This window comes from Rhinoraja longicauda, chromosome 9 (genome assembly GCF_053455715.1).
Source record: "Rhinoraja longicauda isolate Sanriku21f chromosome 9, sRhiLon1.1, whole genome shotgun sequence".
NCBI lineage: Eukaryota > Metazoa > Chordata > Chondrichthyes > Rajiformes > Arhynchobatidae > Rhinoraja > Rhinoraja longicauda.
This window is the reverse complement of record NC_135961.1, coordinates 22,308,790-22,325,680: the sequence shown is the minus strand read 5'-3', so window position 1 is coordinate 22,325,680 and position 16,891 is coordinate 22,308,790. Positions and strand designations below refer to the sequence as shown.

Genomic DNA, 16,891 nt, shown 5'->3' with positions numbered 1-16,891 from the left:
TTGGAAGGATGAGGGTGGAGAAATTGTAGAATGCAGTGTTATGTATCCTACCACAAAGATCACAAACATGTATTCTACATCTGTACTAATCTCCACTGACTGAACATTAACAATGCAGTGGAAACCATTTCTATTTGCATTTGATTTTGATTCACTTTCACCGTGAGAGGAATAAATACTGCATGCAGGCAAGTTTACAAAGTAAATGACAAGCATAACATGGCATAGAATAATAACCATATATTTCAACTGCCCAAATCAAGTGATGGGAAGAAACAGCTTCATGAGAAATGAACTGTCCTTTTCCTTCCTCATACATTAGCAATGAGGACAAGATCTGGTATGCATTATAAAAATCTAGAAAAAGAAGAATCATGAGGCTAATGATCAAAAGAGACAGGAGGATTAAGAATAGAATAGGAGAGTATCCCAGTAGTACTGCTGGTCTGCACCAGTAAGCCCTTCTTCACCAGCTACCGCATGGTCCAGTTGAAGCAGCTGTTGGTGCGCCTCACGTTGTAGCCCCAGGCCGTCAGCTCTTTCTTCAGGCCGCTGCCAATGACAAGCCGCACTCGGGTCACTGTGGGATTCCCTCCACTCTCACCCGCTGCCATTTCTTCCTGTTGGCCATCGCTTTGTCTGCTCCCCCCTCCGCTGCCGGCCCCTCCTCCTTCACCCTGTCCACTCAGCCACTGCCTCATTCTCACCCAGAGTCACCTGCATCTTCCGAGGTGGAATATGTTGGCGACTCCGGGGGAGATGGAGGTGGTGGAGAGGGGGGTGGGGTAGAAGAGGCTGAGTGGACGGAGCAATGGGAGAAGGAGGAGGAGGTGACGGTGGGGCAGGGAGCGGACAAAGCGATGGCCATCAGGAAGAAGTGGCAGCTGGTGAGAGGGGAGGGAGCCCCACAGTGACCGGACATGTCCTGTAGGTGGCCGTAGCCTGAAGAAAATGCTATCCCCAGGTGCTACAACGTGAGCTACAACAACAGCCATGTCAACCAGATCTTACAGTGGTGAAGAAGTGCTTACTGGTACACTTTGCGAGCCGGAAGTGGCATTGGAAGCTATAGGTGGGGAGGCGGTGTGAGCTGGGGGGGCTTGGTCAGCTACAACCACTAGAACCAAATTGGGCCCATTAAAAAAAGGGTTTACTATATTCAATTTATAGATTTAGATTTTTTTAGATTTAGAGATACAGTGCGGAAACAGGCCCTTCGGCCCACCGGGTCCGTGCCACCCAGCGATCCCCGCACATTAACACTAACCTACACACACTAGGGACAATTTTTACATTTGCCCAGCCAATTAACTTACAAACCTGTACGTCTTTGGAGTGTGGGAGGAAACCGAAGATCTCAGAGAAAACCCACGCAGGTCATGGGGAGAACGTACAAACTCCGTACAGACGGCGCCCGTAGTCAGGATCGAACCCGAGTCTCTGGCGCTGCATTCGCTGTAAGGCAGCAACTCTACCGCTGTGCCACCGTGCCGCCGAAAAAATTAAGTGAGGATAAGGCCCCACAAAGAGAGCAATGTTCAATCAAAGGACATTACATCAATTGAGTATACTGAACAATCATTTTACCTCAGTTTTTAGTAAAGAGAAAATAAATGACAAATAATATGAACTATAGAAGGGTAAAAGGATACAATTTAAAACCAGGTGCATTCGAAAGGAAAGTAGAGAAGGGATAACAAATGCATTTAAAGATCCATAAAAGAGAGGAAACTACCCAAGTACTGACAGACTGCTAATGTTATTTAAATATAAATAAAAAGGGGTAGAATAAAACCTGGGAACCACAAAGCATTTAGCTCAACATGGGACAGAAAATATAAAAAGACTCAATTTGCATCCCAAAAGCCCAATCATGCTTAACTGATGTGATGGAATTCTTTGTGAAAGGAGGGAGAATAGGCATGGGAAATGCAGACATGGATAATAGATTTTCAAACAGACTTTAATGTGGTAGCACAGGGTGCACTCTTGAATATGGCTAGGGATTGGAGAGTCAGAGAAAAAAGTTGAATGGGCAGTAAATTGGCAAAAAAATAATTAGATTCTAGTACTGATTTCTGGGAGTAGGTGGAAAGTGATGCTCCACAATGATCATGCCAATATCAGAGGAAAGAAAACTGCAGATGCTGGTTTAAATCAAAACATTGACTTCTCTAACTTCAGATAGTTTCTCTGTCCCTCTCTTTCCCCTCCCCTTCCCAGTTCTCTCACTAGTCTTCCTGTCTCCTACCACATCTTATCATTGTCCCGCCCTTCCCCTGACATCAGTCTGAAGAAGGGTCTCGACCCAAAACGTTACCCATTCCTTCTCTCCAGAGATGCTGCCTGACCCGCTGAGTTACTCCAGCATTTGTGTCATGCCAATATCATATATCATTAGCAATAATAGTTTGGCATTTGCAACAGATAACTCAAGTACGTCGATTTTGTAAAAACAACCACAATATCAGTACTGAAGGTAGACACAAAATGCTGGAGTAACTCAGTCTGAAGAAGGGTCCCGACCCAAAATGTTACCCATTCCTTCTCTCCTGAGATGCTGCCCGACCCGCTGAGTTACTCCAGCATTTTGTGTCTACCTTCGATTTGAACCAGCATCTGCAGTTATTTTCCTACAATATCAGCACTCATCATTAATAAGAATACCACACAACTTCCATTATTCCCAAGGCATAGTTAAATGTAGAAATCAAGAAGTTGACATGCAACAAAAAAGCAGACACTGAAAATCTGAAATAAAAATAGGAAATATTGGAGATATTCAGCAGGCCAGGTGAAGACAAAAACTTTAATAGTTTAGGTTAAAAAGAGGAAGGTGTATCAGTCTAGTAAGCTGAAAAATACATTGCTGGAACCATGAGATAACGCAGCTGGAAATCTGAAATAAAAGAAAATGCTGGAAATATCAGATCAGACAATATCCGTACTGATAGATAAACTGAGCCAATGATGACCTTACATCAGAATTGGCCAGCTCTGACACAAACACTTAAGCCTGCTTATCTGAAATTGTCGAATTCAACATTGAGAACCAAGGGATGCAACTTCCCAGACGGAATATAGTCCCTTGAGCTTCTAATGGCCTGCTTTGCACAGGTAGGAGGCCAAAGACAGAAACATCAGAGTGGGAGGGGATAGGAGAATAAAATGACAGACAATTGCAAGCTTGGAGTTACCCTTGGAGACTGAACTTCAGTGTTCTAGAAAGCAGTCACTAAATTTGCATTTGGTTTCTCCAATGTAGAAGATACTAGGTTATGAACACCAAATCTAAACAGGAGTGGAAGAAATAATTTGCTATTTAACTGGAAAGAACTGTTTGGATCCCTGGATGGTAGGAATGGAAGAGGTAAAAGGGCAGGTGTTACAATTCTTTAGTGGTGGTGGAAGAACAACTTAAGGGATAGAATCATACAGTGTGGAATCAGGCCCAACTTGCCCACACCGACCAACATGTCCCATCTACACTTATCTCACTTGCTTGCGTTTGGCCCATATCCCTCCATTCATGTACCTGTCTAATTGCTTCTTAAACATTGTGATAGTGTCTGCCTCAACCACCTCCTCCGGCAGCTCGTTCCTTACACACACCTCCCTTTGTGTCAAAAAGCTATCCCTCAGATTCCTATTAAATTCCCCCTTCACCTTAAACCTATGCTCTCTGATTCTCGATTCTCCTACTTTGGGCAAGAGATTCTGCGCATCCACCCATTCTATTCCTCTCATGATTTTATACGCCTTTATAAGATCACCCCTCATTCACCTGCACTACAGGGAATAGAGTCCCAGCCTGCTCAACCTCTATAACTAAGATGCTCGAGTCCTGATAACATCCTTGTAAATCTTCTCTGCACCCTTTCCAACTTATCAATATCTTTTCCATAACATGATGCCCAGACCAGAACACAATACGCTAAATGCAGTCTCTCCTACGTCTTATATAACTGCAACATGACCTCCCAACGTCTATACTTAATTATGGAGCGATGGTTCATTTGGAATAATGAAAGGGAGAAGAATAATGCTTCTGATGGTGGACTCTCATTGAAGGGATCAGAAATTACAGATGTGTCAAATGTGGAGGCTGGTGGAGTGGAAAGTGAGGTCAAGGGGAAGACAATACCAGCTCTACCTGGGAGGAGAGGGATTGCAGAATGCATGAATTAGTGAGACACAGTCAAAACTCCCACCAATGACAACAGAGGCAAATCCACAGTTAAGAAACAAGGAAGTCACCTTAGAAGCAGTGATGTGAAATATTTTGTCATCAGAATATAGATAATAATGGAGCCAGTAAAGTGGAATGGAATTCTTACAGGATGTAGGGTGGAAGGAGGTGTATCAAGATAGATATGGGCTACTGTGAGCTCCAAACAAAATTCTCAATCCATTATTACTTCGCAAAATCATACAATATCAATCATTCACAAGGGACTCAGCATTCAATATCATGCTGTTGTAAATACTTAGAGGATACCCACTAATCATGCCAGAAAAGGTAGATCGTATCCACTGAAATGACGGTAAACATTCAATAATACAACGGGAAGATAAGAAATAGGATCAGAAACTAACCGGAAATCTATTCATGTCTGAAATGACGTAACTCTCTGGTGTAGAAAATTACAAAAAAAATAATAATCCTTTTCAAAAAAGGAATTTTGCCTCATCTCAGTCCTAAATAGCCATTTGAGACTTTCTCTAGTTCCAGACTCTCCGGTTAATGGAAATAAACTTCACAGTAGAAAGTGTTGAGACCAATATCTCAACTCAACTCCAGTCAATGGAGGCAAATTCATTGCTCAATTGCTCCCATTGGTCTACCTTTCATCATATTAATCAATCTTCACTGCACTGAATCAATGACAACTACATCCTTGTTGTGTATGGAGAACAAATTGATTCATACAATTTAAAATGCATTTTTGTTTCCCAGTGGTTATGCTGAATGGTCAGAACAGAGATGCATCAATGATCATTTTGATCAAGAGCCCACCACTAGAAACTTCATAGCAGACAGGAATTGAATTCATGCTTTTTCTATGTGCACCATGGAGTAAACAAAGAAATATACATGATTTTTAATATAGATGTTAGGTCCAAGGTTTGGAGCAGTGGGTGATGGAGAGAGGGGCAGAAGCCCAATCTGTATGAGGCACAGGACTAGGCGCCTTATGATAAATTAAGGAGATATTTCAGCTGTTAAGAGATTTAAATGAAGGGAGGGTGCTGTCTGTTACAGGGTCCCTTACCAAGAGACTGCTAATGTATTTGGTCTCCTTGTGCAAGGCAAGATCTACAGTAAGATAGCCTGTTTTCTAATTTTAAAAAAAACTATTCCAAATACATTTTATTCAGTTTATGTGAATAATAATATATGATTATTGTATTAACTTCACTACATTTTTTCTTATATTTTCTTGCTTTCTCTCGAATTGCATCAGTGCTGTTAGGGAGTCTATAAATTATTCCATTCAACGTTTCTCTTTTACGTCCACCCATGTTGATTCCATTCTCCGTTTTTCTGGGTCAAGATTATCTCATCACTGCCCTTATATTATCCATTATTATCAAAGTTAGCACACCAATTTTGGCTTTCCATTCTAAAAGGCAGTCTTAGATACCAGTCATACTTCACAAATACTTATTATATCAAACAACCTCTAGTCATGAAATGTTGCCGACTTTATTCGTTGTTCAGAGATATTAAAATTATATTTTCCTTTATTTTTTCCGTCTCAGTCTCTCTCAATCCCACACCATCTCCCTTTGTCCACCATCCCTAATCTTTTTTATCACACCTTCTAATTAAATATTTTAACTTTCACTTATTTTATTTTATTCAATTCTGCCTATTCTCATAAAGGGTCTTTCAATGTGATTGGTAAAGGAAAAAAACTATTATTTGAAAACAAAAGACACTGCAGAGCACTGGAAGAACCTAATGGGTTGAACAGCATCTTTGGAGGCAAAACGTGCAACTCAATGATTCAGATCAAACCCTATACTAGTCCTGATGCATGGTCTCAAATTGAAACTTCAGCTTACAAGTTTTGCCTATGCAGATGCTGCTTAACCCATTGACTTGTTTTTTTTTGTTTTTATGCCATTGTTTGCTTTTTTACACACCCAATTCCATTTTTAGACCCTCGTCTTCCTGTAAAAGCCCCACAGAAAGCCTCTAGATGAGTGCAAATGTAACAAACAATTGGCACGATTCAGAAAGTTGCGGATTCAGTGGCAGAGAATTTAGCTGACTCCTAGGTCTAGTAGTGAGACTTGGCAGGGTTTGGCCTGCCTCTGCTTCTTTCTCTACACCACTATAATCATAATGAAGAAGGGACCTGTCCCAAAACATCACCTACCCTCCTGGGATGTTGCCTGTCCTGCTGAGTTACTCCAGCACTTGTGTTTTATCAATAAATAGGAGTGTGATGGAGACGTCCTTTGTTGTCCAGACGTTTCAATGATAAGTGAAGGGCTAGGAAAACGGCATCTGCCATTGACCCATTGCAATGGTAGGCAGACTGCAGTGGATCAAGCTTTCAGGGAGGATGGAGTTAACGTGCACCATGACTCTTGAAGCAATTTATGCTGGTGGATGTCAGAGCCACTGGATAGTAGCCATTAAGGCATGCTAACTTTCTTTTCTTTAGCCATGGTCTTAAAGCAGGTAGGAACCTCTGAATGGAGTAAAAAGAGATTAACTTTTTAACCATCCACTAAGCTCCGAAGGACGTGACCAGAGATTCCATCTAGCCAGTTGCTTTCTGCAGGTTCACTCTCAGGAGGTCCAATCTGACTTCTGCAACAGAGACCAAGGGCACAGACGTACCTGAAGCTGTTGGGGTGGGCAACGTCATTCCATGGACCTTCTGTTCAAAGTGAGTATAGAATGCATCGAGTTTGTTGTAGAGGGACACATTGTTGGCAGTGATATTGCCTAACTTCACTTTGTAGTCTGTAATAATATGCAAGCTTTAGTAGGCTTAATTTGTTTAATTATGCAGAGATTTTTCTCCAGTGGAAGATTGAGGAGAAAGGAGGGGATTGAGGACATTTTGATGATCAAAAAGGATCACTGTCATTGTGCAAGAGGACTGCATGGGGACTGAGAGTTATAAAGAAAATCCGAGTCAGACCTTGGGAGAAGATTCAAATAGTTAGAGAAAATGTGGTCATTCCCAAGGACCACACCAGAGAGGGGGAGGGGAAATGATTGCCATGAAAACCAAAGCAAATCAACTAGGTTTTTGTTAACCATATAGGCTCATGTTTGCTCTAACCAAATGCCTCAAGTCTCCAGTTTAGGTCTTCAGTGTGTGAAACCCATATTATTAACAGGTCTTGTATGTGCACAACTGTGTGCGAGTGATGCCAAATGTGTATTGCGTGTTTTTTTACTTATTTCATATGCCCGACAGTATTCTTATGCATGTCCATCTGCCCCACAAAAAAAATATATCCAGAGGTGCACCACCAACAGACAAAAGGTTCACTAAAAATTTGCTCTGGCACAAAAATATTGCTCTATGTGTTAGAATTTCTAGGCCAATGTTTCCACTTGAGGGGAAATAAAAAAATTGAGTCCATAAATAAAAGACAGCCAATAATTAATCTAATGAGCAAATGAAGAAAATGTTCTTTATTCAGAGAATGATTATAACATGTAACTTCTATCACAGGAAGTGGTTTAGGAAAATAGCTTAGATTTATTCAAGAGGAAATTAGACAAGATAAATAGCAATCATTTTATTGCTATTTATCTTGTCTCATTTCCAAAAACTTAGATCATAGGTGAATAGAATAGGAGGTGACGTGTGAAGTTTAAACACTGGCATATTATAATTGTGAGCTGCAATAAATAACTTCACAAAGGTTGTCTAAATTTTCTAGCATTTGATTATTTTTTTGATTCAAGAGTCAGTCTGAAGATTGACTTTATATTCCCATATAATAATGCTATCCCAAAAAAGTGATGACTGCCTAGTAACACTACTTTAGTCTCAAATGTAGTCAAAGGTGGATCAAACCTGTTATGTACTTTATGCATGTATTTACAACATCAATATGCAACTCCATTTAAGAAAAAAATGTAGTTACTCTCAAAGTTTGGAATTCTGGCTTGAACTTCCCAGTCACACCATATCTTATATTGTAATAGAATACTTTCCTAGATCTATTAAGTTCTTCAACTAACCTGCACAATATTAATCCAATCTCGCTAACGGAACACTACGAACCACCTTTTTTACAACCATGGACTTGTTTTCCGATTGTGTTTTACACAGTTTTCTTTTTACCGAATGACAGAATATGTGGAATTTATATATAATTTATGTATAGTTCATGTTTCTGCATGTTGTCGGATTCTATGGGTGGGTGATACTGCTGCAAACCAGATTTTCATTGTATTTGTAAATCATTGTATTGTGTAAGAAGGAACTGCAGATACTGGTTTAAACCGAAGCCAGACTCAAAAAGCTGGAGTAACTCACCGGGACAATGAATGAATGATATGCAAAAAGGTAATGACGATAAAGGAATCAGGCCATTGTTAGCTGTTTGTAGGGTGAAAACGAGAACCTAGTGCGACTTGGGTGGGGGAGGGATAGAGCGAGAGGGAATGCCAGGGCTACCTGAAGTGAGCGAAATTAATATTCATACCACTGGGCTGTAAGCTGCCCAAACAAAATACGAGTTGCTGTTCCTCCAATTTGCCTCACTCTGACAATGGAGGAGACCTAGGACAGAAAGGAGTGTGTAGAAATGGGAAGAATTGAAGTGTCCAGCAACCGGGAGATCAGATAGGTTCAGACGGGCTGAGCGAATGTATCTTTCATTCGTTGTTCTTTATCTCTCCACATCACCGTCTATATCTCTCGTTTCCTTTATCCCTAACCAGTCTGAAGAAGGGTGTTGACCCGAAACGTCACCCATTCCTTCTTTCCAGAGATGCTGCCTGTCCCTCTGAGTTACTCCAGCTTTTTGTGTCTACCTCATTGTATTTGTGCATATTTCAATGAATTCGACTTGACTTAACATACCTAAATTGTTGACTAGCAGTTAAACACTGTACTTTGACTTTGTTGGTATTACTTTTGAGAATGTTGACTCCCATCATGCACAGTAAGACAATACCTGTTTTTAATCCAGAATTTGGCTATATGACCTTTTGCTATGATGTTGCCGGAGCGCCAACTTCACAGGGCGCACAGTATAGTAACCACTGATTTCATGAACACAGACAAGGACCAGTCTTCAAACAATTTCCTAACATAACTGACAAGCAGTTATCAGTTTTGAAAACTACAAGGACAGCTGCATAAATAAACACCCTGGGCTGTGAAGGAAGCAGGCTACTAACTCTCAGTGGGAGGCCACTTAAATGATGTGGTTTGAAAATAGACAAGACCATACTTGATACATAGATAAAGATGTATGTTAAAAAAATGGTATTAAGCGAATGTGACTATGTATTTTGAGTTTGGCGGAATGTTCCATCGGTAATCCCCTGCAATTTTGCTTGTGTTGAATAAAAATACATCTTCCATCAACATCCCTGGAATCTGATTGGCTTTTTCAACCACAACACGTCAAATTGGAAAATCTATTTCTGAGCTGTAAATCTGGAGTAATTATTCTAGTTCATTTATCTGGCCAGACGCTCAGGTCACTTCTCCATGGGAATGTTGCTGGTGTTTCCATTGGACAAGCCTCTTACGGAGACAATACAAACATACACAGATCTCATTGGAGGTTTTACTTTAAGTTAAATTGGCCTACTTATTACTCATGACTCAGTTGGTATAACTTTTGCCTCTGAAGCTGTATTTCAAATCCCACTCAAGAGAATTGAGCGCTAAAATCTATGCTGAAATCACATTCATACTCATCTCCAAACTCCTGGATTTAGGAATCAGCACCCCCTCTGCCACTGGATCCTAGACTTTCTGACCCACAAAACACAATCAGTGAGGATTGGTGACAAAACCTCCTCCACAATAATTCTCAATACTGTTGCCTCACAAGGACGCCTTCTCAGGCCCCCACTACATTCTCTATACACTCGCAACTGTACGGCCAAATTCAGTTCTAACTCCATCTACAAGTTTGCAGATGACACCACTGCGATGGGCCAAATTATGAACAATGATGAGATGGAATATAGGAAGGAGATCGAGAACTTAGTAACATGGTGTCAGGACAATAATCGCTCCCTCAATGTCAGCATGATGAAGGAACTAGTTGTCGACTTCAGGAAGCATGGTAGAGTATACGCCTCAATCAGCATCGATGATGCTGAAGTGGAAATGATTGAGAACTTCAAGTTCCTTGATGTAAATACTACCAATGATCTGTCGTGGACTAACCATATTGATGCAACAGCCAAGAAAGCATACCAATGCTCCTATTTTCTGAGAAGACGGAGGAAATTTGGCTTGTCTCCAATGACCTTTAGAAACTTCTATAGATGCACCATAGATAGCATACCGTCGGGTTGAATCACAGTTTGGTTTGAGAACAGCTCTGCCCAAGATCGCAAGAAATTGCAGAGTTTGTAGATGTAGCCCAATCCATCATACGAACCAGACTTCCCACCATTGACTCCAATTACACTTCAACATGACCTCATAAAAACAGCCAACATACTCCAAGACTTATTCCATCCCTATCATTCCTTCTTCCCGTTCCCATCCAACAGAAGGTAGAGAAGCTCGAAGGCGCACACCAGCAGACACTGGAACAGCTTCTTTCCTTCTGATATCAGGCTTCTAAACAATCCTTAAATAAGCTAGGGTACTGTCTGATTCATTTCAACCCCATTGTGGACAATGGACTTTGTGTACGGAGTTCATGTGCTACAACGATGAGAACTATGTTCTGCACTCTGTATCTTCCCCTTTGCTCTATTTATTGTACTTGAGTTTGACGATTGTATTTATGTATGGGACATATGATCTGCATGCAAAATAAAGCCTTTCACTGTACCCCAGTACGCGTAACAATAATAAACTTAAATCTAAATCTAAAACAATACTGTTTGAGATCCCATCTCCTGAACGTTCAACCAAGATTCTTCCTGTTCTTTCAGGCGGATGTAAAAGTACCATGATACCATATAAAGAAAATGAATGTAAGCTACATTCTAGCCCATATTAGTCCTTTTGTCATCGTTACTAAAAACAGATACCTCTTCTTCGTTTAGGCAGTGCCTTGCGATCAAAGACCGAGGATATCTTGCTCCCGCTCTACATTTGTGCTGCCCGTATCGGCTTTTGGGGAGACTCTTCCAGACCTGGAGCAGGAGGTGACTGATAAAGCATGATAGATAGCAACATATGATCTACTGGAGCAACATAGAGGTTAAAAAGCATCTGTTCAATGCTGCTTGACCTGCAGAGTTCTTCCAGCAGACTGTTTATTGCTGCAGATGTCAGTATCTATAGTCTCATGTGTCTCCAAGCATGGTAGATAGTGTGTGAAGTGGGGCACTGGCAGACTGCTGTGTGCTCCTGATACCTGGCCTCAAAGTTCTTGATATTTCCCGAATCTTACTTTACCACTTTGAGTGGTCATAAGCCAAAGATTTAAAAATTGTAGATTATTAGGTCTTATCATGCCTGTGGAAGCTTGTTGTGCTCAAGCTGTGTGATGTATTTCACACAAGGTTCACTCTACACTGATGACTTTATTGACTGTGATCACTTTAGGAGGTCCTGCAATTATGAAAATCTAAGCCTTTCTTCCTTTTCTTTCTATTATTAGAAAAACCACAATAGAGCTGAATGCCATATTGTCCCAAGAAATCTGTAACTAATCTCAATTATAATCAATAAAGAGAGATGTGAGATTCAGGAGATACTGATATTGGCATTGTGCCCTTTCTTTGTATTTTGAATTCTGTTTCAATGCAATCATTGACAATCTGAAACCTGCTACAAATATTGGTGAATAGTCCATGTAAACGATATGCCACCAATTTAACAATTTATAACAGAGGTCATGGCCTGAATCATCTGATGAGTTGCAAACAACCAAACATGTCAGTCACCTCCCTCTCTGCTAAATGCACTGTTATCCTGAATAGGTCCCCAGATTTGAACTTCAGTAGGTAAGCTGGCTTTCAGCTAATTGACAAGATTGGAATTTTCCAATCATAAGCAGTAAATCACACCCACACAATTGCCTTGAAAACTCTGCCAACGTCCACAGGTTTAATTTCCAACCCCAAAGTGCAGCTTTCATACTTTCCAAAAGCCTTTGGTATAATTTTTAAACTATGCAAGGAACAAAAACAGGTTGAGATTGATTATGAATATTTTCTTCTAAGAGGATAAAAATCAAGCAGAAGGGGCAGATAGAAACTAAATGTTGGGAGTAAACGTCCAAGAGGACTTTGGAGTCAGGTGGAACTGATGGGCGGATCACAAAGTAGGTCATCATTCATTTTGCTTTGTTGGTGCAAGATAGTTGTGGCACTATCTTGTGGCGATTGTGGCACCAGAAAAGATAGGAAAAGCCTCATTTTAAAATCCTAGCATCTCTTTGTGCCAACTGCACATTTCTAGGCAGCTCATCAAGATAGTGGAAGTGATTGTCAGACAAGCATAAAGCTGATAAATTGACCCTCAGATGTGCATTTGAAAGCAAAGGAACAACTTTGGAAGGGCCAGCATTATGATCGAGCAATAACATTGCACACTGCAGTAGAAATTAATGGAACACTGCTGGCTCTAAGTTCAAGTAGATTCTAAATTAAAATGAATTACACCTATCTAGCCTTCTTTGGCTTCCTGCTTTCATTTGAAGCACCTTTGATTGGGCTGCTGTAAAACTTGACAAATCAGTCTTCATTTGCTACTTTTATGAACGGGATATTGAAACAGGTGTTGAGCACCACAAAATTACATGCAAAAGGCTGGGTACCTGTGCTCCAATAACAGCTGTAGGAACAGCCAAAATGATAACATGGAACAAAAAGTAAAGAATAGATGCTGGAGAAAATAACTGGAAATTGAATAGGGGTAATCAAGACCTTTTGATCAAATTGTCTAAAATAGAGCTGGTAAAGCACCAGGGATTAGAAAGTGAGATTTGAAGCAGTACAGAATATCATTTTTGGAAATTTGATTGAACAGTACTTTTTGAAAGATTTGACTTGGATATATGACAGTGTTTTCTAAGAAATGGAACCCTAGGATAATGAAGTGTGAGAAAACATTCCAGCTGTATTTAATTGGGAGAGAGGTTAGTATAGGTCATTTACCCAACATTCAAATCTTCCTTGCAAACTATGGGACAATCTATTTATCTTATATTTGATGGAATGTGGTATATAAGGAAGTATTGGTACAAAGTGCAGAACAACCTAAATGTTTATATTTGTTTTCAGATGTTACATAAGTTAGATCCTTTGATGCCATTCAAGGATATAGTTTCACTCTTTGATATTAATACTTTTATGTTATTTTACTTAATTCATAAATCCTTAGATTCACTGAAATAACATAAGTGGCAGAACTCTGATGAGAACGGCTCCATGTAATTCCTTTAAAAAAGTAGTTCCACAGAAAGTTGCTACTCGACTATTTGTGGTGTACGCAATATGGTTTCATTCTTAATCTCTGTTCTACCTCGGTCACTGCCCCTGCCTTTTTCAACACAGCTGAATGCAATAAATTACAAACTTATTTCTACTCTCAAACAAATCACTTCATTGCTACCGAAATGAGGGGGCAGGTATAATTTATAAAGACTGCCATTACCAAGCAGCAAGTCAATATGCAATTAACTGAAACAATATTAATGCGACTTCTGTAGATTTATTACTTGAAAATAGCCAATAATCTTGGCTGCACCCAATCAAGGTAACCCTTTACAGTTCAATATTATTTTTATGGTTGGGTATGTAACACAAATAGCCATTGGTTTATCAATCTCCTTTTGCAACAACAGAAATGATTAAAACTAGGTAATAATATATTAGTTTTATAACAGACGATGACGTACGAGTGGATAAAATGTAGCTCAAGTTGCCAAGCAGTTTTGTTAAATTGAACATTTCTTTAAATTGTTTATCACCATAGATGATAGAGATTAAACTGTGAGAATCCACATCATTTACTCAAAGGTCCCACACCACCACAAACATGTAAGAGTTCACAGGACAACAATTACAAATTACCTTATGACAGAGATGTTTAAGCAAATGCACTTTTTGTTTACTTTGATCAACTAGGAGCATGCCTTTTTGTCATTATTCGCACTCAGGCCGTTTACATTAGTAAGAATCATTGGACTGATTATTATCAATGTTAATGGAATAAAATAAAATATATATTTCAATTTGCCAACAATCCAGAACGAAAAAAAAGTAATAGGTATACTTTATTAATAATGGGATCAAACAGGTTATTTGATATAAAGGTAAAGTCAGGAAAACTATTTGTACATATTGGGATTGACCGAACAGTTTCTGTGCTGGAATGGATGCATCAACATAAAGAAAATGTTCCGTTCTTGTATTTTTCTAATCCGTCCAGTTTTCAGGATAAACCCTGTAATACTTGCTTATCAACTTCTGCATAAGACAACATAAAATAAATTGCACAACGACATCAGATTATTTACTCAAGCTTAGTCAGAAAACTCTTCTTGCTCAGATAATTTTGCAACTTTATTCTACTCGGAGTCCTTTTTAATGCTGGGGCTCCCCGTGGACGCTGACCCGCTGCAGAGGGTAACAATGGACAAAAGAAAATGGAAATAAAGCTCAAGATACCTTCTCCTATCAATGAAAACAAGAAGGATTTTCAAATACTACAGTGTATATATTAAGGTGTTCTAGTCTTACACGGCTCCCAGAATATCTGCAAACTTTCTGACTATATACATTTCCAATATTTCCTTTCAATTCAACAAAACATAACAAAATTTGGACGTAAACGTAATTTGTTTAAATAATTTCTCCTAAACAGGGTCTGCGATTAGGTTAAATAATTCCATTTTAAACAAATGAATTATTGGTGCGTGCTGGTGAAGTTTCATTAACAATAGAACATAAAAGAGTTGTGCAACTACCCATTGGACTATTATGATCTTAAATACTCTAAGCACTCCACCTTAAACACTTCCTTTACCAACAGATCGAAGTTGCAAATAGACTGCGTTGATGTTTGTAGAATTGTAAGATCTGTGCGCTCGTTTAAACTGTCGCGTTATTTTTTTTGCAGAAACCAATAAGGGGAAATCCCTGATGGAATGAAACAGAAGCAAAGCCGCCCAAAAATAAAATCACCACAATCTAATAGCAATGCTTCACTTTGATCGGGCAGTGTCGCTATCTACTGCATGTATTGCAATAGTAATCAGTAATCACTGTTCCACAACGAATACTCTATTAACATTCTAACACTACACCAACAGTACGAAGATCAGATCAAATGTGTGTATATCTCACTGTATCTCCAATCCACAACCCCAATTATCAAAGATGCTGTTTCTGATTAAATAAAGGTGATAAATATGGGGAAATTATATTTCTATTAGTGTGTTTTTTACTTAAAACGTAATAAATAAGAGCAACCTAACAAAAAACATATCAGCATCGCGGTATTCAACAAAAAAACATTTTCCTGTTCCATTGGAGTATTGTTTCATCCCGAAAACTAGAAAATGGTTCAAAATCTTGTTAAATATGATTGTTTGGGGCATTCAACGCTTAGATTTACACCGTTCTTTCCCCCAATCCAGAGAGTTTACATCTTCTGTCTACAAAAACTTGCAGCGTTTTCAGGCTTGCCTTGGCTGCTGCATTGGATATTCACCGATCTTAAGCACTGCAGGATGTACTATTTTAATTCGTGTTTCAAAAGCATCTTTCGCTAAACCCTGAGCCAATTCCCGAGGATGAGGAGCATAGATTTAACATGGGGTGGGAGTGGGAATGAGGAGTTGCAAAACAATTCAGGTCAAGAAACGCATTCTAAATACTGCACTTGCACTGTGTGCCAACAACCCCCCCGCAGAACGTGGACAGCAGCCCATACTATGCTGATGCTGCATTCACACTGGAATGAAATCACAGTGTGTTTCCCTGGAACTAGTAATAAGAGTCCACTGGGATACCTGTAAATAATTCAAAGGGTAAGGAACCCACAGAAGCACATTGCAAGGTGGGCATTTTTAAACCCAAAACAAAATTAGACTTTTTTTTGTTTCGGGGGAAAAAAATACCATAACTTTTAAGCACATAGATTGGGAGTCTCTTGCCGCTTACCATTGGATCGACGGACAATATTTTCCAAAAAAGTGTTTTGAGGGGCAACAAGTCCTTTCCTCCCCCCCGCCATTCTATCTTCTCAGCAGGCTTGGTGGCAATGCTGCAGTGGCCGAGCTGGCGCGATGGATGGGGCGATCGGAATGCAGGCTGCAGCTCCAGATCTTCCCTGCTCATGGTAACGGCGCAGACTGTGCGTGGGGCGAAGCGCTCTGTGAAGCCTTTCCTTCCTCCCCCTCCTTCTCGTGCCCCAGCTCGGCGCGCCGCGCCGCGGGGACGCGCGTTGTGGCCAAGCTCCGGCGGCGAGCCTGGACGGGAGCGCGCGTGCTTTTCCTACTCTCCCCACCTGCTCACAATAAATGCAGCACAGCCCCGACGGTGTGCACGCTTCACTTCGCACCGAGCTCGGTGCGCACTTATCTGAGAGCGAATCAAGGCATTTTGCACATATATAGCGAGTCTCAGTGGCACAAAACGTAACCGCACTTGGTTGTATTTCATGATTTTCGAAGACAGTTGCACGAGGTTGTAAATCCAGCCTGTCCTGTCCTCAGAGCAGACAGCTTTCTCAAACAAACAATGCAAATG

The 16,891-nt window shown here is 40.2% G+C and overlaps 1 protein-coding gene across 2 annotated transcripts in view; it reads right to left on the bottom strand.

Annotated features, from left to right (window-relative positions):
• kcnh1a (potassium voltage-gated channel, subfamily H (eag-related), member 1a) overlaps nucleotides 1-16,473 on the bottom strand; it is a 187,909-nt gene extending 171,436 nt beyond the window's left edge. For both annotated transcript variants that reach the window (XR_013547626.1, XM_078404941.1), the window contains exon 1: nucleotides 16,304-16,473. Coding sequence is in view for 1 of the 2 variants with exons in the window: in XM_078404941.1 (XP_078261067.1) it covers nucleotides 16,304-16,376 (73 nt within the window). In the remaining variant the exon portion in view is untranslated. The remainder of the gene's footprint in view (nucleotides 1-16,303) is intronic.
• Between the last annotated feature and the right edge of the window lie 418 nt (nucleotides 16,474-16,891).